The 24,910-nt window shown below is 39.3% G+C and overlaps 2 protein-coding genes across 10 annotated transcripts in view; one reads left to right on the forward strand and one right to left on the reverse strand.

Moving 5' to 3' along the window:
* The first annotated feature begins 1,462 nt into the window (after positions 1–1,462).
* Positions 1,463–14,597, forward strand: B52 (serine and arginine rich splicing factor B52). 9 transcript variants are annotated; one of them, XM_073077402.1, is made up of 12 exons: positions 1,463–1,640; positions 2,371–2,507; positions 3,026–3,096; positions 4,623–4,718; positions 7,130–7,199; positions 9,242–9,315; positions 10,079–10,258; positions 10,811–10,882; positions 11,229–11,264; positions 11,819–11,989; positions 12,569–12,589; positions 13,193–14,597. In XM_073077402.1, exons 2-12 carry the CDS (start codon positions 2,382–2,384, stop codon positions 13,401–13,403), a joined length of 1,128 nt encoding a protein of 375 aa, XP_072933503.1. In that variant the 5' UTR covers positions 1,463–1,640; positions 2,371–2,381; the 3' UTR covers positions 13,404–14,597. The 9 variants fall into 9 exon arrangements, with proteins under 9 accessions (XP_072933503.1, XP_072933505.1, XP_072933506.1 ...); XM_073077403.1 differs by lacking the exon at positions 1,463–1,640 and adding an exon at positions 1,689–1,821; XM_073077404.1 differs by lacking the exon at positions 12,569–12,589 and having other exon boundaries at positions 1,464–1,640.
* A 3,647-nt stretch (positions 14,598–18,244) lies between these two features.
* Delta (neurogenic locus protein delta) overlaps positions 18,245–24,910 on the reverse strand; it is a 39,926-nt gene continuing 33,260 nt past the window's right edge. The window contains exons 5-7 of the mRNA XM_073077401.1: positions 21,240–21,300; positions 19,686–21,068; positions 18,245–19,257 (exon numbers count right to left, since the gene is read on the reverse strand). Coding sequence (XP_072933502.1) covers positions 19,164–19,257; positions 19,686–21,068; positions 21,240–21,300 — 1,538 coding nt within the window. The 3' untranslated portion in view covers positions 18,245–19,163. The remainder of the gene's footprint in view (positions 19,258–19,685; positions 21,069–21,239; positions 21,301–24,910) is intronic.

The raw sequence follows: 24,910 nt of genomic DNA on the forward strand, positions 1-24,910 counted from the left end.
GGTACAAATTTTTATTATTACATTAGTACATTTTCAGCTTATATAATATAATATAAGTAAACAAAATACTTTACATTAACGGCTTTTAGTCCGCGCCAAACCGCTCTGAAGTTGTTGCGAGTAGGTTGACTAGGTGTAGTCCATAGATTAGTAAAGATTACTCACTCCCAACAAGAAAATATTTTGTAACCAGTTTTGTGAATTGAAATAGTTGCATAAAAAAGTTTTGCCACGTTTCCAAGCTAAAATGTCCCTAAAATATTTTAAATTGTTATTTATTATGTAAATTACGCAGTATTAGTTTTTTATTCGAACATTTTCTCTAAAAATGTTTTTTATTTGTCAAGAATTCAATAAAATAACTGACAGATCAGCCGTCTGTGGCTTCATTCAATTTTAAGGCGGCGAAGTATCTTTACTTATCAAAGGTGTAGTCATACAATTTGCTATGGCGACGTGATTCATTTCTATATTCAGAACTGACTAGCAGTTTTAGGCGGATAATACAGTGCTAACAGCTCAGAAAGTATTCTAAAAGATAGTATATATAAAATACTTGCCTTTTACTAAACTTACCTAAGTGTTTATGATAAATTATTATGAAATTGCTGAAAAAAATAATAAAATACTGCAGGATAACAAAATTAACAAACAAAATTTTAACACCGAACTTCAAAGTTGCCGCCATAACATAAACTGTTTAGTTTTCGAAACATTTTAGTCTCTGTACTTATTGATTCTGCCCTATATATTAAAAATGTAACAGCATAATTAATTTAATTTAAGTAGAAAACGTAAAGTCTATAATGCTTTTAAATCGTCTTTTGTAATGACTTTCAACACACTTTTAGCACAATAGCTTAAGTTAAGACTTTTTGTTAATAGCAACATTAGCGTTTCCGGAATAATAGTGATGTTTCAATCTGCTTTGAACATGGCTTGCTGTGTGTGTTCCAAAGAGTATAACGCTATTCATTTCAGTTTTTTTTACTACTAAATATCTGATATTACGAAATATATACAATAAATCGATACACAAAGAAAATTATTTTAAATATTGATGAAATCCAAAATGTATTTGTGATCGTTAAATATATGAATTATACCTACATTGTTCAAAGAATAAGTACTTTTACATGCATACAATATATTTTTCAACCTGCATTAATTATTCATTTTCTTTAGAAAAAGATTAAAAAATATTATATTTATTTAATTTTGGAAATTGCAACTAAAAACACTTGTTAATAGTAAATAATATTAGTTCGAAACCCCTACAAAATAGCGTTAGTATAGCAAATATCAATAAAATAAATGTGATTAGCAGTTGAAGTTGTATAATAAATGTCCATAAAAATAAAGCTACTGACTTACTTAGCAATGACTCAATTTTGACAACACTAAGAACTTTTACTGTCTATGACTGTCAAAGAGAATGGAACGATACAATATTTATGGTATCAAATCTGAAATCACTATCACTTCCGGTTGTGTTACGCGATAACGCGAGTGTCGCACGTGTTTGCAATTACTTTCATCTTTCAATTATTAATACATTGTTTCATCAAACAGGTTATAATACAAGATTAGAGGCAGTTTTGCCTTGCTTTTACGGAAAGCTTAGCATAGTGATATAAAAGGTGAGTGTTTTATATATTCACATTGACGAGTTTTAATCTCAAGACGCCGCCATATTGTGGTTAGATGGCGGCTTGGCTTTTATGAATTAATTTTATTTATATAATTATAAACACTATCTTTAAAGCTTTATTGTTTATGTGTGTTTTGAGGATGTTTTGTTTAAGAATTATTGAAGTTTATGTATGTAGTAAGGTGCTGTGTTTATTTTGAGGTAGCGTGGAGTTACCCGCGCCGCCATGCTATCCGGGCTTAATGCCTACATCTGCGTAGGCAACCCAATTATCCGAAATTATACGTGATTTCGTGAAGCCGCTAATTGCAAATCTATTTTGAGGGCAATTAGGATATTTTTGTCACATCAAAGTAGCTAGGAACACGTTGGTCTAGTTTGTTTTTGTACGGATTCTAAACATTTGCAGTTACCGCTTCACTGCTTAAGTACTTTTTTATCGAATCTTCTAGATTAGACTGAATAAATTGTAAGTTTACGTATTAGAGTTTGCGTTACCTATTTTGTACCTTACAGTTATCAAAGTGATAATAAGATAGATCTACATTATCGCAACGTGATAAGATTAGTAATTCCCGCCATAAAATATCTCGTGTTCTATTTTTTCTTACTTATTATTCGAAACGCTCATGTAGAATATATCAAAACAGCGTCGTTTCCAGGCTAAAGCACAAAGCTTTTTAGTGAAAGGCTAATTGTATAATCGATATTCCTTTCAGGACAGTTCATAATGGTGGGTTCGCGCGTGTACGTTGGCGGTCTGCCGTTTGGCGTTAGAGATCGGGACTTGGAGAAGTTCTTCAAAGGTTTTGGCAGGATTCGAGACATTCTCATCAAGAATGGATATGGTTTTGTGGTAAGTCAAGTCAAGTAATGTCAAGGTCAATAAGATGTAGTAACCTAAGTATATCTAATTTATCCATTACAATATGTATTAAAAGTTGATATGAATGTGATTAGGTTATCGAGTAGTTTTGAATTGTATGTTATTTTATTGAAGCAATACTTTGATATTCGAATTGATATGTGATACAATACAATTAATAAAAGCACTTCAATTTTCGTTTTTTTCATATTTAGTATAATAGTAGCTGCTTATACTAGTTTACACATTATGAAAATATACTGTTGTCAGTCCAGCATGTTGGAATATATCCTAAATCCATCTCGGAGGGAGTGAGAGGGACTTAGGAAATACTCCAACATGCTGGCCACTGAGTATATGTTAAAGATTGTCATTGTCACACCCTTGAGTATTTGTATAATTGGATTATCAGGTGTAGGATGTAAGCTTACACATGGTTTCAGAAATCAATCTTGATGTAGTAAACATTTGCAAAACATTCCTTTAAGCTATGTTTCTTCCATCAACAGGAATTTGAAGATTACAGAGATGCAGATGACGCTGTTTATGAATTGAATGGGAAAGAGTTACTCGGAGAAAGGTAAATATAACATCTTTGTGTCATTTACATATTGTTAAGTCAAAATTATTCATTGAAACATTTGCATCTATACATGCTCAAGGTATGTATCAAGTTAGCCGTCAATAATAATAATTTCTACCCATACCCAAAGTGAACATAATTGGCAACATATTTACTGATGGTACATACTTAAAATTTTTAACTAATGATTTTGTTTTCAATTTGAGAAATGTCCAAGTCACACAAGTCTGTGTAATTAGTAATTAATGTAATTTATTTTATTGGTTTATCTATTTTTGATAATGTGCATTTCTTTGTGACTTATAATTTGTATGATAGTAACGTTTAGTTCTTATCTAATTTTTTTTTATCAGCCGGCTCCACATTATGTAAGAATTGTATGGAGAACTGATATTTGTTTTCTGTTAAAGTATGAATGTCTTGTGAATATTCATTGCAAGATGTGAATGATAATGAATGTTCATGACATAATGGTAATGTTTTTTGGAACTTGGAATCTAATTCTTTTTAGTTATGTAAAAAAAATGAGGTCAGTTAATGTTTTTGTGATGCGGGTATGAGGTTGAATGTATGTTGCCTTGGTAAGTTATTGGTTATTTGATAGTATTCAAAATTATTATGTACTATATTTCATTTGGTATAGTCACCAAAGTATTATTGGGTAAGTTTGTAGAAAAATATTTTCAAACAGAATATTTGCAATATTTGGTGTTATTTTTTTCTTTTCAAAATTTTCTTACATGAATTGATTTATTGAGTTATTATTAAAATTAATTTATTCATTGACACTTTTCATAAAGTGTATTAAACTGTATATTTAAAAAAAAATCTTAAACAAAAATATTTTTTTGAAAAAAATGGAATTACTCATACTTTAACTCGACCAAGCCAAGTAGACGAATGTCAAACGTGATGTCACTCGCCAGATATGTGCGTACCGCTGGCAAAAATATAATAACTTGTGAAATGATACCTATGAAATTTAAATTTGAATAAATTTCTGTCTAATAATTTATACTTAAACTATGTTACGAAAACTAATGAGTACAAAAAAATTATGTAAAACTCGCAATATCATTGTCCGCTATGATTATCATTGTTCACTGTCCGCTATGAATAGTCTTATTTTCCCCTGTTTTGATGCTGTCTTAACACACGGCTCAGTCCAAACTTAATAAATAACAAAGAAACAATAACTATGTACACTGATAACAGTAACAAATAATAAACCAAAATATAATCCAGAAATTATTTGTGAATTGTAAGAGTTTAGCTGCGAACAGTATTAGGATGTGAGCGGGACATGAGGCGGTACTCTGGGAGGGAGGCCGTCATTCCACCCGTTCGTCTAGTTGGCTTGGTCGAGTAGCATTATGGTTATAGTATGATAAATTCAATTCTTTTCGTCAAAAGCATCGTCGATAAGGTGACTATAGCAATACGGTGCGACGAGCGCACGTTATGGTTGCGCGACGTATGCGAGTCGGGCGTGACGGGGTCTAACGGTGGGTACGGTGCTGCAGGGTGGTGGTGGAGCCGGCGAGGGGCATCGACCGCAGCGCGGACCGCTACCGGCGCGACCGCTACTACGAGCGCGACCGCGGCCGGTCGCGATACGAGTGAGTGGTTGTGTTGTAGGGTGACGGTGGAGCGCGCGCGCGGCATGCCCCGCGGCGCGGACCGCTGGCGCCGCGCGCCGCCCGCGCCGCCGCGCCGCGCCGCACGCTCCTCGTCTGTATTCGCGAACACGGGCACACGTACACTACGACACACCATGCCACGTCATGCTACAACATGCCAGACTTACCTCACACTATATCACAACCCGCCAGACTTACCTCACTCTATGCCACAACACGCCAGACTTACTTCACACTATGCCACGTCATGCCAAACTACGCCACAACACGCCAGACTTACCTCACACTATGCTATATCATGCCACACTACTCCACAACACGCTATACTTACTTCACACTATGCCACGTCATGCCAAACTACTCCACAACACGCCAGACTAACCTCACACTATGCCACGTCATGCCAAACTACGACATAACACGCCAGACTTACCTCACACTATGCCACGTCACGCCAAACTACGCCACAACATGCCAGACTTACCTGACACTATGCCACGTCATGCCAAACTACGCCACAACACGCCTGACTTACCTGACACTATGCCACAACATGCCAGACTTACTTCACACTATGCCACGTCATGCCAAACTACGCCACGTCATGCCAAACTACGCCACAACACGCCAGACTTACCTGACACTATGCCACGTCATGCCAAACTACGTCACAACACGCCTGACTTACCTGACACTATGCCACAACACGCCAGACTTACTTCACACTATGCCATGTCATGCCAAACTACGCCACAACACGCCAGACTTACCTCACACTATGCCACAACACGCCAGACTTACTTCACACTATGCCACGTCATGCCAAACTACGCCACAACACGCCAGACTTACCTGACACTATGCCACGTCATGCCAAACTACGCCACAACACGCCAGACTAACTTCACACTTTGTCGCTTCAAGACACTATTTCATACTGCACCAATTTATGCCGTGATACATTACGATATATCAGATCAAAACATATGAGATGAAGCCACATAACACAACATGGTGCACTACACTACGCCACTGTTATCCAAAACACGGCACACACGGACATCTTGATATATCACGACATACTAGTACAACTCACTGCGACACGATATTGTACATATTGAACCCTTACACAACTATTAGTGTAAATTTTGCCCCATATGAAATGCGTTCTTTATACATGTTGGTTTCTCTCTGTACTGTAGAAATATCTCGGCCACAACTTTCCATACCACATAGCTTCTGCACTTACATTTGTATAACAACAGATATGGTTCATTAGCAACTGGCTCAAATACACAGAGGTCCAGAATTGAAAAGAATTGTGCAATTTACACTTACTCTAACACTTCAGATCAAACAGAACTAAGCAAGTGATCATATGCAAACACTAGAATGTTATCCTAGATTTCAGATACGGAAGCTATAGCTGAGCCAATAGCTCAGAATGAACAAACTTGCTAAACATACCAATGTTAATTTAATGTATTAATAATAATATTATTTGGTTGCCTTGTAAAATTTTAAGTATTATAATTTGCATGATTTTAATTTTTACTTTTGCAAATTTAGTTTTTGCATATGTTATATTGCATTTTCTTCACATACCACGAAATGCTTTTGGTTTTTCTGTACTTTTTTTGGTTTCTCTAATGTGTTGCGTAACTTACACCCTTATAGTTTTTATTCCTTGAGTTTTCCTTAGCTTAGTAGTAGAATTCTAGTATGAGAATACCCTCATAGAATAGTATGTGAATCGTGAATCATTCCTTTAAGCGTGACAAGTGTCTGAGTAGAGATATTTATATTAGATTTAAATTTAAATCATAAAGTAAAATACTATTTTGTCGCTTTTCAGTTACCTTCCGTAAGTAGCAAATTCAATTTCTTTCAAATTCTAGCAATTTAGTAAGTACACGTAGATGCAATAGAAATTTGCATTAAATATTTATTAATAACAATATTATGCATAACAAACAATCATGAAATATTTAGAGTCAAGAGGCCAATATGGTGGTCGCATTGCTTTGAAATTACGTAATTTTAGGCTCAAAATAGGGTTAAATATAGGCAAATCATTATTACGACATTGTTTCTATCATGGAAAAATATAATATACTTGCTTAACAGAAAATGCTCACATACTAGCATGGCTTCACTAAAAATCATAAAAAGTGCCCATGTTTTTTTAGCATTGTATCAAATGCTTTTTATTTTGTTTTGATTTATTTTTATAATGATAAAATGAAAAAAAATCTCAACGTCGTGGGATTCCAAATTGTACGTATTATAAAGGACTGGCTTGGGAGCTAGAAAAATAATATGGCACAAAAATATATGTTACGTTGCAAAACCGACATACATTTTTTGTCTTACAATTACTACAATTACAGATATGGGCCGCCGACGCGCACCGAGTATCGACTTATCGTCGAAAATCTGTCTAGCCGCATTAGCTGGCAGGTAAGAAACCGAACGGAATGGAGTTGGGTCCATCATCATCCCATCACCTATCACCCAGGGTCTGGATGAGCTTCACAATCGCAAGGGCCGGGCTGACATCACCACAGGACTGGGCTAACGCGTCACACACTGAGGGGACTGGCACTATGGTCACAGGCTAACGGATACACTCGACATGGACAGGCTAAGCAGCAACTCCAAGACTGGCGAATTTATTGGAATTGTACCGAAGAAGAGCGATTACGATCGATGGAATACAATGTTCAAACAAGGCGATACAACCTGCGTTGGAGGAGCCATCTGAATCACACAATTGGATCAAAATTGACAAAACGAGCAATGCAACAATATGGAAGATCACTTGGAAATTGGACCGCAGCCGCCGCGACACACGAGAGCTCATCAAATAATTATAACTTACTAATAAAACACAAAACATTTTCAATATTAAATTAGTAGCATTTTAAATTACCTTTGTAACTATTTAACACAGTTAACTGTCAAATTAGAGTACCTTTTGCATAACTGCAAGCAATGTTTAAATGTAATACAAACTTACATGCGAGCTTATAAGATAATTTTTAAATAACGACAGAAGGTGGCGTTCGTGCCCTGAGCCCTCGATGTAGCCCTGTGGGATGTGGTCTGAGACGATGTTAGGAGGGTAACGGTGCACCGCCCGATGACGTTGAGGCCGACCGATGACGGTGTTGTGGAGACCCCGATGCCTCCCGAGAGCGCCGCGCCTACGGTGCCCCGACAAGGTAATGTCGCTGGGGGGCACAACTGGAGCCGATTCTCGCTATGTGCAATCCCATTTAATTCATTATCACATTATTTTTGTACCTATATTTAAGTTGTCGTTCACGATAGAGTCATGTGTACGCGACGATTGGTATTTTTATACCTTCGCGCAAGATTTTCGAGCGTTCAGTCATTTTTAAGTGTCGTCTGTCCCCCGGGTGTCCCAACACCTTTTCGTTTTGATGTTACCTTTTTGGTATTATTGCTCACACAGTAGAATACATTTGAAGTATCAATTAGAACGAGGGAACCGTTACTGGAATGCCGGAGTAAAAAGTAGGTGCAACAATGCTACAATGGAGTTATGCAGTTAAGAGAATCAAGCTTATGTCAATGACATCTTAGATCAAGCCGTGAATTCAATTTGAAATATGCAAACTATATGAAGAACTACATTAATATAAAATGTAAGATTTGGTTAAAGCGTAGAATAAGAAGAATCAGACATGAGAGATGGAAGTACGAGCAACCACAAATTGATTTGCAAGGGAGGCAAATGAAGAACAACATCGATGAAGCAAGAGACAGGGTAATAATAAGTCAGCAGCCGAGAATCATAAGCAGTACCAACGTGGTTACCAAAAGCTTTAGATATTCATTTTACCAGATGGCAGTAATATGGGAAGTCTCATAAGTCACTTGTGAAGTGCGAAGCGTTAAGCACCCCCAGCGTAAGACAACGCAGATTGAATGAAACTCACACTGAGGACTGGAGAATTCACTACATACACTACCTGACACATCAGCAATAGCTGCGGCAAGTTCAGATCTTAAATCTCGTTAAAACTCACACTCATCTTTCACCAATAGCTCATAAATTAGTAAGCATTAACTACCAATAAGGTAACTATTTACGAATGGTTTGTTGGGAGCACCATTTTTATGATTTCAACCTATTTTGTTAGCCAAATCCTATCCTTTCCGGCAACATGCGAGCGATTTAACGAAAGCAGCTCTATCATTTATCATATTAGTATCATTTTGTCAGTAAAATATGGTCACAACAAAAGATAATTATAAAAAGTTTTACAAATCAACATTCATATATTTTAAGGCGTTTAGTATAGAATTGCTTTCTTAATTCTTCTAAAAGACTCCATATATGATGATATCGCATTTTAACCATCTTTCGGGGCTGAATACCTTGATGCCAAAAACATATCTGATGGAGACTTTTCGAAGATTTTTTTTTTAATTTATTTCGAGTGCAATATCAACATGATCCATTGCTTTTGCAGGACCTGAAGGATTATATGCGTCAAGCTGGGGAGGTTACCTATGCTGACGCTCATAAGCAGCATAGAAATGAAGGGTGAGTGAGCATTATCTATCTACACATCGCTGCTTTGCAAGAATAGTGGCACAATTAAAAAGGTAATTTTCCCGGAGAGCCAGTTTAAAATTAAACAATACAATAATAAGTAGTTATTTATATAATCACAGTAATGTTAGGACACATTAAAATAGGAAATATGTATTTGGGATTAAATTGTATATTTAACAGAAAAATGAATTTTGAGTTGTGCCATTATTCTTGCACAACAGCGACATATGGGACAGTTGTGTTCCCAGGTTAAGACTAAATATTTGACCTAAAAAGTGTGGATGATTCTTGAATTGAATTTTATTAAACAGACAAGTTATAAAAGTAGGAAGTTGTTCATGATGATATCGCATTTTAACCATCTTTCGGGGCTGAATACCTTGATGCTAAAATCTTATCTGATGACAACTATTAGAAAAAAAAGTAGATGCTTCACGTTTTATATTACTATATATTACTTTGGGATTATCTTTAGTTTTGTAATGTATTTTGGAGGTACAAAATCACTTAGTTGTGAATATGTAGTACTTTTAATTTTTGTAGTTAGTAGTATTTTGTAGTTTAGTAATTACTAATTTACGCACAATTCAATCCACAAGTAAAATACAATAATAACTTCTCATGAAGTAATGTGTATTAAGAATTGAGTGAGCATCTTCGAAGATAAAAATATATTGGAATTCATTAAATCAAATCAGTAACACAGTTTTAGGTCAGTCAATCGAACTAAATACGCTTTGTGTGTTTGCAGCGTGGTGGAGTTCGCGACACACGCGGACATGCGCGCCGCTATCGAGAAGCTGGACGGCACCGAGTTGAACGGGCGGCGGATCCGTCTAGTGGAGGACCGTCGCTCGTCGCGCCGCCGCACGCGATCGTCGTCGTCGCGGTCGCGCTCGCGATCGCGGGATCGTCGCCGCTCGCGGTCCAGGTAACGCGCAAATATAGATTTTTTTATATTGGAATTTGAAGTGGGAAAAAGGATAAAAATATTAAGTCACAGTAATAACTGGGTAAAACATAATATAGCTTGTAGACGTTTATAAATACCAGCAATTTATATTTAATAAATTTATATTTAATAAATAATTTACAAAGTTTGTATTTGTCAAACTAAGACAAGCAGTTTTAAGATCTCAAGAAATCGCTCGAAATTTTACAAAAATAAATATATGAGTACACACAAGAGGTGATTGAACTTATTTCTTAGATACCACGTCTTTCGGTCGAAATGTCCGCCTCAAAGATCATCTTTCGATCAGAGATATTACTATATACAGTAGAATTAAATACTGACATATTTGACTTATAAATGCTATTGCTTCTAAAGTAGGATAAATTCACAATGATGATACTTATTTTTACCATCTTTCGGGGCTGAAAACTCTTGAATGATAATTCTCAATCTGATGACAAGAACGCTTTAACTTCATCCTTGTAAAATGCTTGAAGTATTTGATACATTTTTGAGGATTTCTTTCAGCCGCTCTCGCTCCAAGTCCCGCCCGAAGAGCAAGAGTCCCGCTGCGAAGTCCCGTTCCCGGTCTCGATCAAAGTGAGTATCAGTTTTAAATGCCTAAAACTTTTGACAAAAAATAGACTTAGGTCGCCTTATAGACGTCATAAACTAATAATATTATATCAAAACCACATTAATTGATTAGTCGTCATGTGTATATTTATAAATATTTGGGAGCCTCAATATCTAAGTAATGTAATTGCCTTACACTCACGATTACTAATGGCATCTTTAGTCGCCTACCACAGAACTAGAATTGTCCCAATCTGCATGTGATCAAGCCTTACCACAACACTGAATATACAGTCATTAACATTTTACTTGACAATAATTTAATATGCATGAGTTTTATATAAAATTAACCTAGTGTTCATTTGGCTAGGTGTGTAAAATCATGCGCTGAACAAAACTTAAAATCGTAAGTACTCTACAATAGTACTTTCTCGATGAGTATTCTTTTATCTTACTTCTAGTATTTGTATCTTTATCGTATCTTCCTGTATACATGTCAGTATTAGTTGCGAATGCGTATGTAATATAAATTAATGCAATCTATTTTATATATATTTAGTTTGTGTTAAATGGGCTATATTTAACATTAATATTCGCAACCATAGATGTGAATGCTATCTGTCAAATGTATACACTACATGAGAATTGGGAAGCATTATTTTCTTTTTTAATTTTATAATTACGGAAAATAACATTTGTACAGTTTCGAAACGATTTTATTTAAAGGTATTTTGTAGAGTCCTTATAAACAAATCTTTACGTTATTAAAATTGTATATATAATATTTTCTTATTAAAATAGAAAATTTTGCTTCTTTTCCTCGCATTATATTCATATAAACAATAAAAATAAAACGTTTGACGGATGGCTTTCCATCGTCGAGCGAGTAGAGACGTAGCGGAATCGATGTCCTCCGATAATTACAACACAACGATTTGTCGACCTTAACACGTCGCATAGGGATCGCAGCCGGTCCCGGTCGCCGTCGCCGTCGCGTAAGTCGGAGCGTCGCTCGGAGTCGCGACAGTCGCGCGATCGCGAACGTGAACGGGAGCGCTCCGCGTCACGCAAGTCGCCCGACAGGAACGGTCGCAGGTCGCGATCGCGATCGCAGTCCAAGGCGGAATCCAAGTAAGTGTACTGTGCTCTCAATCGGATCTGACGACAGTGCTGCGCGAGTGAGATTGCTCTTGAGTGTGTTTTTTTTGAGTAGATTTCACGTTTTAGGATTTTGCGATTGCAAACTGCGTATGCATTTTGAATTTTCTTTATTTCTATTAATCTGTATGGGGCAACTCAAGTAATAATGGTATCTTCATTGTGGGGACCTAGTGAGTCCAACAATATGAAATTTGAACAATTGAAAACTTTGGCCTGACAAATATTTTGAACCAAGTTTTTTCAGTCCAGACAGCCAGATATCATTACAATAATTTCTGTCGAAAAGATGACATACAAATACAAATCTTTTCTTGTGACATGTTTCCATAGTTTTGTTATTCCTCTCCGCAATCGTAAAACTCCAGACTATTTCCTATACGCACCATATACACACAATAGTAATTTCACAGCTATAAATAAAGCATTGTTGTCAGGTAAAAATAAGACCTATTGGCAAAAACTTTGACAAAATTTACCATTGAAATACAAATAATATTGATGGCACAATTATATGTATTAACTCGTATCCATGTTTTCCTGCATCACTAGAAGAAATACGGCCATCCCGAGGTGAGCATATGTAGTTAAATGTTAGTATACTTAGCCCGCTTCATTGCACTAGTCTACTCTTGAATAGAGCATATAATATTATATGATATCTATTAGTACCTGTCTTTCTGTATGCTATGGAAAATCTGTTTTTCAAAGTACAAGTCTATGTACTCTTTGTAGAAAGTTATAAATTTATGTGTGGTTTACATAGAAATATGAATATGCAAGTTTATGTGTTTGTATATTATATTAATACATAGCTTCCTTGTTATGGCTTGCCATGTGAATTGGCTAACAAGCGCAAGTGTTTGAGTAATGTCTATTTTATTTAAATAATTATACAATATTCTATTTTTTTTTAATTTTTCAAAGTTTTAATATGAATATAAAATCGCAATTTATATTAACTGACAGGCATAACATAAATTCAAATTCACTTATAAAATCATCCGAAATTTCGACTTGTTTTTCAAAAATTTAATTACTCAGTATTTAAAAATATAAATTCTAAACGTTTTAATTTGCTATACAATATGTAAAATGTAAAAAAAAAACAATGATTCAGCGTTTGACGTGTAACTTCCAAATTGCGCATATTGAATAATACATCTGAATTCACAGGGAGCGATCTAGGTCGCGCAGCAAGGACGCAACGTCGCCCAAACGCGACGAAGAGAGGCGCGCGAGCAAGTCCCGATCGCGATCACGTTCGCGATCCGGATCGCGCGACCGATCCGCCTCGCGCGACCGCTCGCGATCCGCCTCGCCACGACAGAACGGCGACAACGCCGACCGCGCCAGCACCGATCGCTCGCCGCGCAGTGGCGATTAGACCCACACTAGTTATAAGCCGAAGATGTTGTATATGTTTAGGTACCGTTTCGCGGAACGCACGTGACGCGAAACACGGCTCGATCTATAAAGTTAGAGACGGCAGGCTCGGCGTACTATGCTCCTTTTATTTGTCTGTGCTTAAACGTTGCATGGCGCCGAAGCAAAGGCTAATGACACGATATGAAATGTATTCCAATTATGGACTTTGTTTTTTATATTTTGTATCGAAATTAACTTTTTATCTAGACATGTACAATGTCTTTGCACTTAGCATAAGTTCACGTGTCTCTTAAGTTTTGTCTTGACATCTATTTTTGACTGTCTTTGGACGGTAATTATACAGACTATGAAGAATTGGAAATGTACTAATAATCTCGTTTCTTATTGCACATAAGGGGATATTTTAAAATATCTTGAATCTTAAATAATGCTTTATAGGCATATTATAAATATAAGACGAGATATAAAATCTGAGCCTTAAAATGAAAATATTATGCGGTTAATCGAAGTTACGTATAAAAATGTAACGTTACGTAACATTCGTTGTGTTTTTACCTTTAATCCACTTTTTTTTAAGATGTGTTTTGGTTAGAAATATTATGGCTAGTGGATAGAAGGTACAGTCATTATGAATTCAAATTAATGACTGATAACATCACATCACAAATATCGCGAGATAATGTTTTTATAACATTTATTCGAAGTTTTCCTTGTTGTATCTTCTACCTTTGGTATGCTCCCAGTTAGGCAGGTACGGCGTTGCTTTTACCTTGTATGTTATGATAAATTGAGTTCTTATTGTAATAATTTATTCTAAGAATTTTAAACGACGTGTATTGACAGAAAAGTTCAATTTTATTTAACAAGAGAGACGCTTGCCAATGTAGAAGTAATTTTATTTACTATAGTATCTGGGAAAAAAACGCGACCTTATAAGTAAATTACTAATTCAGTAATGCATTTAATATGTTTTGGATTGAAAGTGAGAAAATTACAAAAAAGGATTAAACTAAATTGACAAATGAATACTATAAAAGTACATTTATATTGATGTCACCCGTTTGGTGTGATCTAATATATGTAATTAAATATAACTGTGGCCCTTTTCTATTAGGTTTAAGGTAAATATTAAATTTCGTCGATTTGTAAATATTGAATTTGTTATAGTCACCAAATAAAGATAATGATATAATTCTTGTTTTAATCATATCTATTCCCTAATTTTTATTAATTTAAGTTTTTTTCCCTAATTTACCAACATCAATATCATCCATCTGATATTGCTTCAAAGTTTGGAGCAATATCAGATGGATGATAGTTTGGAGTTCAAACTTCATTCCATTGCTCCATTCCTCCACTAATTCATTTTCAGCAGATTGCATGATAGCAGTTTTTGGGTGTCTGCACTGAATTCAAATTGGGCGCGTGTACGTGTTAGTTTTTACATTTTGACTTTAATAAAATTTATAATTTATATTGTGTGATTCCGTGCGGATGGCACCACAGTTGTGCCACATCCGCACGGAATCTGTTAAATTAAACGACTTGGAATATACATAATTTAAAAACGAAAGTTCTCGTTAGCTGTACAATATAGCTATATATGCTTCAAAATTTAAATGTTAATAGCGCCATCTATAAGCGTGCAGTTGAAACTACCCTTTTTCTTTCGTTTCTCGGGAAACTACTCATATTTCTCTTGCACTTATTGGCACTAGTGCTACTGTGTAGTCTCGCTTACAAAGACTACGGAGTAACTTATGGGAGTTATATTGTCCTAATACTTTGGAGCCGTTGAGTTTGTTGCGTATTTTATTTCTGCCGAAATATGAATCCTGGCACTTATCTTTCGTGAGCAAAGCGTAACGAAATCACTATTTAGCTTAGCTAGCTTTGAAACGTTGATACCCTGGTATAGTCCGCGAGGTCTAAGCTGAGCTTTGCATTTGTGTGAGTGCACATGGATAGTGTAGGTGTGAAGTCAGATTAAAGCGCGATGCGTCTTTTAATTGATGTAAACCGCATGTCGGCATTGTTCCGCGTAAATTACACCATGACAGCCATTTAATGGCTGATAGAATTATCAGCCGTTTAAGCCGTTTAATGGCTTCCTTCAATTACAAAGCGGTGAGATATCTATAGTTATCTATGATCTGACTCTACTTTTGTGTTCACTCACTAATTGAAAGCTCAGCTTAGAAGACCTCGCGGAATGCACTTTCAAACCTTTCAGAAAGCAGTAAAGTTAAAATTACTTATTACGTGCTCAGTCTTGTTCATAAGGAAAATTAACCCTGCTATTTAAGATGTGGCTGTGTGTAAGTATGTGATAATTAGAAATGTTATATTCATGGTATCCTGGTATTTATTTATGGTACTCCTAAAAATAAGCTAACTTAATAAGTAGACTTAGTTTGGCAGCGTCTTCGCTAAACTAAAGCTAGTGTACAAACAAAGTTTACATGTATAATATTCTTGAAAATAAAGATTATGTGTGATTCCTACAATAGATTTACTGCATTTACCAACATTTTTATTTTGTATAGTGAAGCAGTTATATATGTGTAAGGTAATATAGCTTTTGACTTGGTATTATAATTCATTTTAATATTTGAGGTCCTGTACAAAAGGAGGAAAGTAAGAACAAAATACGGTTTTAATCTTTTGTAAACAATTGTTTATTAACATTTTATTTCTTGTTGCATCACTGCACATAATAATACACATTCGTCACAAACACTCGCTGGCAAATTTATCACCGCTATAGCATTACAATATGACTTTTATTGTAATAGGATTCTATCTATGGAATTATTTGTTACATCTCTCCCCTACTCTGATAAGCTTTCATTTTTCTTTTGAAATAGGAAAAGAAATGTGAATATACTAAAAGTTACTTAGAAAGAAGGAGAATAATATTGTACTTTATCTAACTTAGAAGAAAAATATAGCACAATAATTAAGATCAATAATCACTTGAATCGCATGCAAAATAAACTTAGAAAAATAGCGAAAAATTAAAAATAAAGTTTTAAAGATACAGTTACTTATGAAAAATGGAATGATTTGAAATTTTTCTTTCAGTATACTCACACCTAACTATAAATGCATTCATGATTCTCAGTAAAATATTGTCCAAAATACAAATCAAGAAGACAATTTAGCTTCAGTCAATTGTAAACAAAGTTCAAAAAATAATTAAAAATGATTCTTTTACATTATTAAAGATAATTCACAATAACATTAATGATAGTTTTAATAAATAAATTAAAAATACTGTCATTTTATAAGTCTGAGACGAAATTACATTTGGAGGCATAGCATATAACAATTAAATTTCTCAAAAAGAAAAATGAAAGTGAACATTTTGTGATCAATTAAGTACAATAGTCATGTTATTGGTACATCCGGTAATGTTACTATTTTCACATAATTTTAACTTACATTTTGTCACCTTACAAAATTAAATACAAGAACATTATTTATTGATCATCAGTCTATTCATAGTTTGATATAAATTTTACAATTTTGTCGATTTAACCTTCTTTAATCTACGCTTCGAGTACAAAAGGCAACATAAGAGGTAACACCTATCACTTACCAAATAATATCTACAACTGTTTATAAAAACGGTAATTTAACATAAATTATTTCACAAGAACCGCAGCCGGCGCTTCACACGTTCCAACGGAACATGTGACGTGCTGGGGCGGACTATATAAACAAGAGCTCTCGACACTGTACCTATTAAAATAAATAAGTTAAAACAACCTGAAATATCGTGTCCTATGTTGCCTAATGACACACATAATATTGTCACAGTACTCTTACGAAAGTAATGGAGAATATACTTACATCTACAACTTAATAGTTTTTATACACAATGACTTAGGTTTCGACATTTTGTTTCTTATAAGTACTCAATTTATTTTTTAACCTATGGACTAATTACGTGCGCGATGTTATCATTAGGTGAGTTACGAGCGCGACTTCTACGACCTCTAAGTGCTACAACGAAATAGAGGCGGTACAAGGGGCGCTCGGATAATCGCAGGAACGTTTGTTGTGCCTTCCGATCTACATTCCAGCAAGAACTGAAGCGAAAGATGTGGAAAAATCAATGTCGATTTTCAAGAAAACCTGAACACGATTTTAAACAGATACAGTTTCACTATCAATCATAATAATCATAGGAACAAATGACAATAATTAGTCAATCACAAAAAAAAAACAAAATCAATGAAAAAAAACTGATGAACGCATAACTTGCGTTTTCATAAATTAGACTAAAATCTTATTTTACGCACGGTTTGGCTTCTATACTGGTGCGAGTCTAAGAGAGGGACAGTGTGGTGTGATCATAGAAGCAATACCGACGGGCCGGGGACCTCATCTCGTGGTGTCGGAGGACACTGAGGACGTATCACCACAGTACAAATATGGAACAGTATGGAAAGTAAGTTGATAAGCTGAGTTGATAAAAAAAATAACAAAAAATGATAACTCCGGTTGATGAAGCTGAATTCAAACAGCCGTATACGACGCAATACGCTTGTGACATTTTTACAAAGATCTCGGAAATAAATAGCAACGTGACTCGTTTGATGCGACACTCACTACTGCACTGCGAAAACCGCTTAGGGGTCTCGTCGATGCGCATGTTTGTGTGAGTGTCCTTTGAACGCTTTGTAAGGAGTTTCCATACTGTTCCATATTTCTACTTTTTTTTATAATATAGGAGTAGCAGACAAGCATGCAGTCCACTTGATAGTAAGTGGCTACTGCCGCCCATGGACATCTGTATTAAACCCCAGATAGGATTACATATTCCTACTACCTGAGGTCGGCCACAGATGTGCCGCTACCCCTGACTAAGCTGGAACGCCTCGGAAGAGTATGTCTCTTACCACACCAAACTGTTTGTGACACTGATGAGCGAGATGAGGTCAAAGGTGAGTTCGGTATCGTTTCTGAGGGGAAACCGCGCGGCGGACCGAAGCCCCGCGGTCACCGCTACCTACAGAGATCGCAGACAGTGGACCGCAGTCCACTCCCCCCGGCTGCGCGGTCCTCGCCCGCCTGCCCGGACACGAAAACCTTACAATGAGCTCTTCTTCATTAGGAACCCAAACACGGCAAAAATTGCAATGGACAATGAAATTGTACTGCACGCTGTCACACTGGCCCGGATATCTCATGTGTTTTCACACGTAAGCTTCCACGAGGACACTAGTTAACATAGATCATTCTTTAGTTGTACGTTTGTTCGCTGTTGATCAAATATGAACAAATGGCTATCGGTGCCGATCCCAATGAAGAAACGCTCAATTGTCTTCGCAATGCTACCACGCGGTCGTCAGCCGTTCAGTCTTTAGAGTCCACTTCACTTCCGATTGCGTTTTCGCAGCGCCCCCGGAAAATACCGACCTCCATATCAGCGGCGCATCAGAGAACGCATCGCGCTTTCGCCGGCGACTGGAGCTGTCATGGAGATGAGTGTTTTGCCGCGAGGACGCTCCGGGGCTAAGGGCGGGCGACGCTGGCCGATCGGGGGCGGGAAAGGGCGATCCGCACCGCCATTACTATTTACAGGGCGTACGAATCGCTCAAATAAATACATCCGAACGCTTACATCTAGCCGTCTATACAAGGGTCACTTTACACTTTACGCTATATTTACACGCGGCGCACAGCCTGGTTCGCACGAGCGTCCGTTGTGAATAAATAAGTTACGAGTCCATTGTCGCGTCAGTATGCACTACACTTGCGTGGCGAACGTCGGCGGCAGGCAGTGGTCGTCTAGCACGTACACCCCGCCGCCCTCTAGCGCTCGTTTCACTAGCGACGTATCGCTGCAACAAGAGACAAGAAACAAGTTAGTTTTGTGACTAAAGTATCTCAAGCTTGTGTGTGTAATGATTTGGTTTTTACAAATAGATGTTCATCATCATCATCAACCCATTACTGTCCCACTGCTGGGCACGGGTCTCCTCTCATAATGAGAAGGAGATACCTTTGAGATTTTTTTTATAAATCTCTCAGTTATGCAGGTTTCCTCACGATGGTTTCCTTCACTATTTAGCAGGTGATAATTAATTTTTAATACGCACATAACTTTGGAAAGTGCGTGCCTGGCATTTGAACCTTGGACCCCTCGATCGAGAGGCCGAGTTTCTTACCACTAGGCTACTATCATTGCCCCTATATAAATAGATGTTAAATCTTATATATTTCGTATTGAAAGTTATTATTGTTGAAATTAGAGTGCGGAAATACTGACCTATTCGCACAGTAGGCTGAGTCCGCGGAGAGCCGCGAGAGGCGCGGATCTAGCGCGGCGAGCAGTCGCGCCGCGCTCTCGGTGTTGAGCGTCTTGCGCTTGCACTCCTCCGCGGCGTTGTGCGCGTTCTGGCACTCGGGCGCGGGCGCGTCGCACTTGCCCCACGTGTTGCGGATGACGCGGCCGCCGCCGCCCGCGTTCGCCGCGTTCTGCGCGCGCGCCTCCGCGTCCGCCGCGAGCTGCGCGCGCTTGCGCCGCCGCCGCACGCACGCGACCGCCGCCGCCGCCGCCAGCGCCGCGCCCGGCACCGCCGCCGACAGCGCCGCGATCAGCGCCACGTGCCGCCCCGATAGCGCGCCGTCCCCGCCCTCCGCGGTCGACGCTCCCTCTTCTCCTACACGCCGTAGGTGACCACCCGCCGGTTTCGCGGCGAACTCCGCTAGCGACACAGTACACGATTTACCACCCCAGCCGCTCGGACAGTTGCAATGGTAGCCGTCCACCCGATCCCGACAAGTTCCACCGTTTCGGCACGGCGACGAAGCACACTCGTCCACGTCCACGCTGCAGTCCTTGCCCGCGAATCCAGAACGACACCGGCACTCATAGTCGTTGTCCAGCACGAGACACTCGCCTCCGTTCGCACACGGTTTCGCTAGGCACAGGTCCACTCTCGTCTCGCAGCGGGGTCCGAGGAAGCCAGGCGCGCACTGGCACCGTTGGCCGTTCACCAGGTCGACGCAGGTCCCTCCGTGTTCGCAGACTATCCCCGCGCAGTCGTCGATATCGATTTCGCATCGGTTGCCCCTGAAGCCCTGTTTACAAGCACATCGGAAACCGTCTCCGGCTCTTGTGCAAGTTGCTCCGTTTCTGCAAGGGTTAGCGGCACAGGGATCAGCTTCTACGCCACAGTCGACTCCGGCGTAACCAGGAGGGCAAACGCACACGTAGCCAGAGGGTCGAGGTTCGCAGGTTCCGCCGTTCTTACATGGCTGGTCAGCGCAAGTCAGTCTTCGCGTTTCGCATCGCGCTCCCTCGTATCCCGACGGACAGGCGCAGGAGAGTTCGCCGCCTTCGTCCGGAACGCAGGCGCCACCGTTGAGGCAAGATCGGACGGCGCAGGAATGTAGTGATTTTTCACAATTCAGGCCCGTGTACTCTTGCGGGCAGACACAGGTGTAGCTGCCTTGGCCGGTGTTGTGGCAGGTCCCTCCGTTTCTGCAGGGGCGATGGTTGGTGCAATAATTGAGATCTTGATTGCAGAACAGGCCGCCCCAGCCTTCCTCGCAGATGCAGTCCCAGGGTTTCGAGCAGGTACCGTGCACGCAGCCCGGATGCCGCTCGCACTGGTCGCAGAGCTCGCCCACCCAGCCCGAATGACAACTGAAATTAAAAAAACACCAGTCAGTAAGAATACGACGTGATAACGAGCGGCTAAAAAGCATGTCTTTCATCGTGTCGGGAACAATGAGGAGGATGAATGATTTAGTGAGGCAGTGAGGCGGAGGGAGGTGCGTCGAGCGTTTAGCACAATGGTGCGAAGTGGATACTCACATGCATTGGTCGGGCTTGAGGCAGTGGCCGTGCTCCGCGTCGCAGCCTGGCAGGCATCTCGCTGTAACAAAAGGAATGGGTTCGTTAGCGCATCGTGAAGACAAAGGATGTACAATGGAAAGCTAGTGTTTATTTTTTCTGAGAACGCCTGATCAATTTTCCCGCTATGTGCGGATTTGCGTTTACTTAGGAGTCTCGGAGGCTCGCTGCAAAGGACACGGCGCAACAAAGAGAGAGGTTCGTTAGCTTAGCGTCCCTACCGGGGGCGAGGTCACGCGCTCCGGCTATTTATCTTCGCTCGCAACTATAACAACATCCTCCATACGTTTATTGCTACGATTCGTATTAAATAAGTACTTTAAATATTGGCTCATTTCGTTTACCCAACAACACTCATTTGATACGCTATGTCCATTAGAAACGGTAACGTAATTTATATAAAAAGTTGAAACTTTACATAGACTCGTGTTTCGTACGTAATATGCGCGCATCGTTAACTTTGTGATTTACGTTCTGTGCACGGCAAACCTTACCCTGTTCTGGCGTGACCACGTAAAGAGATACGGCGGTACGTTCGAGTTCGTACGCGTGCATTGCTGTGTGAATGTGGAGGAAGGTGTACATAACAAAAGCCAGTGCAGTAATGTATGCCGGTCGAGTGAAAAAAAATAGTGTTTTGAAATGAGAAGTGCGGCGCGGCGTCGTATCGGTCGGGTGCGCATGGGCAAGTTATCGGAGCGAATACAAAGGGGGCAGATAGCGCGGGGAGTCTAACCGTCACTCGACCGTTACTAGTCCCCTAACTCGCTAGAAAAATACTTAGACGCCATTTTGCTCATAATTCCCTATCCAAATGCAAATATAAGTCGGGCGCTCGCGTTCTAAATTAAACACGGAAGCCGCTTCGTTGCTATATCTCTAGATTCAGAGCTTAAGCCGGCTAATATAATAAAGGAGGATGAGCTAGAGCTTTGGCTAGACTTTAATACAGGTTTAAACTAACACAAACCACCCGAAACACTGAGTTCGCAAATCCGCTTACGACCGGCTCAACAGAATTGGCGGCTTTATTATGCATTCGTTCTCTGGCCATGATACGGAGATTGTTCGATGAAATTGAAAAAAACCTAATCCGCTTTCATGTACAGTTCACACTTTCGCTTATGAAATTTAAAACGCTCGAAACGATCTATTCTCATGACCTCCGTACGGCAATTACGATTAAATAATAAAACTTTATAGGATACGTAATGAATCGAAAGGAATCGAAGGCGCCACTCGTCGGCTCGACAAAGGAAGATCAAAGAGTTTCGAGTGTCGGCCTCGTTGCTCGTAGCACTATCCACTTCAGTGCACTCACTCTCGAGGTATCTTATCTTGGCCCTCGAACGGTAGGTAAAACAGGAGTCGTAAAAATTACACTCCAGAACTAATATTAGGCCGCGAGTGGGCCCGAAGAGCCGCGGGGTGGATGTTTCGGCGCTCCCCCGTAGAGCTATTAATTATTGGTTATGAAGAATATCGATTCTATTTTCTATCGAGGCTATGTACCGCAATGCGATATCCAAGTTGAGTTCGGTGCTGGTCTCCGCAGGTAGTGACAAAAAGCGACCTTCCCGGATGGTGCACGTGTGCGGCTCGGCAAATATTTAACAGCTCCATCCCACATCTGGTTCTATTCGAGGCGGAAATTAGGTGCGCGTGGGATTCGCGATTCAATACAGAAGGTAATATTCGTGAGAACTCCACTCTCGTCGACAATTAGGCGAAATTGAGCGGCCGTGAAGGGGTTCTCTCGCGATGTTTACCCTATCATTAAGAACGAGAGCTGGATGCTGGAGATAATGTTGTCGGGACATGCAAATAAGTTTTCGGGATCGTTAAGCTTTCCCAGAAGGCCAGATACCGTTCGGCAGATGTGAGGCATCTCATGACACGGTCAAGTACAAAGTTTATTTCGATTGGTGTTCGGTTCTCGTTTAAAGGTGTTTTTGACCCGGTTCGCTGCGCTTGTGTTGCGGTCCGCGCGCCGCTGTGTGTGTGCGAACGTAGCGTTGTTTTCATTTCATTATGGCTGCTTCTCTCGCTTTTACATTTTCGTAATCGCCAATACAACGAGGGATAGGGTTGGCAGGGCCTAGGCGCTCATTAGTGCTATAATATCATAAAAAAATGTCTCCGAAATTTAATAACTTTCACGCCTTGGGTATGTCGGTGAAATTCTGCCTGATCACGAATAGTTGGCATTACACGGAACGCCACCGCAACTGTTTACTTTTACCAGAAAATTGTGATTTCGTGGTGATCCCGTCGCGTGGAGGCACTAGAGGAGCGCGTGGTCCGCGGGCGGGCAGCCCTGGCGTGCGAGCGAGAGGGCGCTACGCGGCGCGAGGTCGTGCGTCTCTGTCGGGCGCGTTTTTTTGCGGCGCCGGAGTGTGGGAACGCGGCGGCAGGTGGGGCTGCCGAGATTGCGACGCGACATCCGCCCGGCCACAATGCATCTTGAGACGCACCGCTTTGTTTTACAATACGAGACGCGATGTGTTTAACATACGTCAGAACCTCGTAATGACGTTTGAAACGTTTAGATGCTTTTTATCCGCAACCGCTGTAACGCGAATTAAAATTGCAAATCAGTTTCGTCCGTGCAACTGGTATCTAATCTGCGCGTCTAATCTGACTTTTCTTGCTTTCAGCTTTCTTTGCCGCTGTTATCAGTATCTTACATTTCGGTATGAAATGTTAGAACAATAAATTAATTAGTGTTGAAAGTAGATAGTAAAAAGTGAGCGGACATTCATGAATGTCGCTAATGACGCGACAGCCATCTCCGCTGCTTTTGTTTACAAACCAGCGGCATTCGAAGACAAACAGACCACACTAGCCGCGGTCACACGCTCGCGGTAAAGTATGTGACGCGACGAACGAATATTGTTTTGTCACTCATTCATCCACCATACAGGCTGTGCTCAGGTTTATGAAAGGGATGTCCAATAGGAGAAACGATAAGAGGGAAAGAGCTAGAACCATACCCCCATGTTAAACGGAAATTATACGTATGAAGCGATTTTAAATTCAATGACCATATTCAAAGACGAGCTTCTTTGCTCCGTATTTCTTTAATAGAGGGCAGTTAAGGTACTGAATTAATAATACTTTATTTTTATGCATAATTCATTAATAATCCGCTTTTGAGTGCAAATACGTGAGTAGTTCTTGCGTTTTGATGCAAGGGTGTGGATGCTAGTTGACTTACATATGAGTGATCGGCTTCAAATAGAACCAGTTCTATGAAGTTGGCTACAGGTGGACTGAATGCTACTTTGTTACGTCAATTTAAAGCATTTTAGTATATACAAAGTCTATGCCCTTTGGGAAAGTTTAAAATTTCGTCTATTTGGTTTATTGCTCCCGTAATAAACCTTAACGGCGGATAGATAGGAATCTACAAATTAAAATGTAGCTTACGTGCCTGTTACTGAACGTGGTAATGGAATTAATTATAACGACGTGGAAACTCATTTTTTGGTGAAACAATAACTAATAAACATTCCATAGTTGAAATTGTTCTTCATAGCAGATTCTTGTGAACAATAGAAGCAAAATTTTTTAAGAGATGTTATTCGGTCAACGGTAAGGGAAATAACCTTTAATTAAATTTTTAGGGTTCC

Source organism: Epargyreus clarus, unplaced genomic scaffold, assembly GCF_041222505.1.
Source record: "Epargyreus clarus isolate Ecla_fem2 unplaced genomic scaffold, WU_Ecla_fem_2.2 ptg000010l, whole genome shotgun sequence".
Lineage (NCBI taxonomy): Eukaryota > Metazoa > Arthropoda > Insecta > Lepidoptera > Hesperiidae > Epargyreus > Epargyreus clarus.

What these genes read in the sequence shown, in the direction of transcription:
- B52 (XM_073077402.1), top strand. Translation starts at nt 2,382, where the DNA reads ATGGTGGGTTCGCGCGTGTACGTTGGCGGTCTGCCGTTTGGCGTTAGA. An exon ending in AAAGAGTTACTCGGAGAAAG is followed by an intron (nt 3,097 to 4,622) that starts GTAAATATAACA and finishes ACGGTGCTGCAG; the next exon opens with GGTGGTGGTGGAGCCGGCGA. An exon ending in AAGCAGCATAGAAATGAAGG is followed by an intron (nt 9,316 to 10,078) that starts GTGAGTGAGCAT and finishes GTGTGTTTGCAG; the next exon opens with CGTGGTGGAGTTCGCGACAC.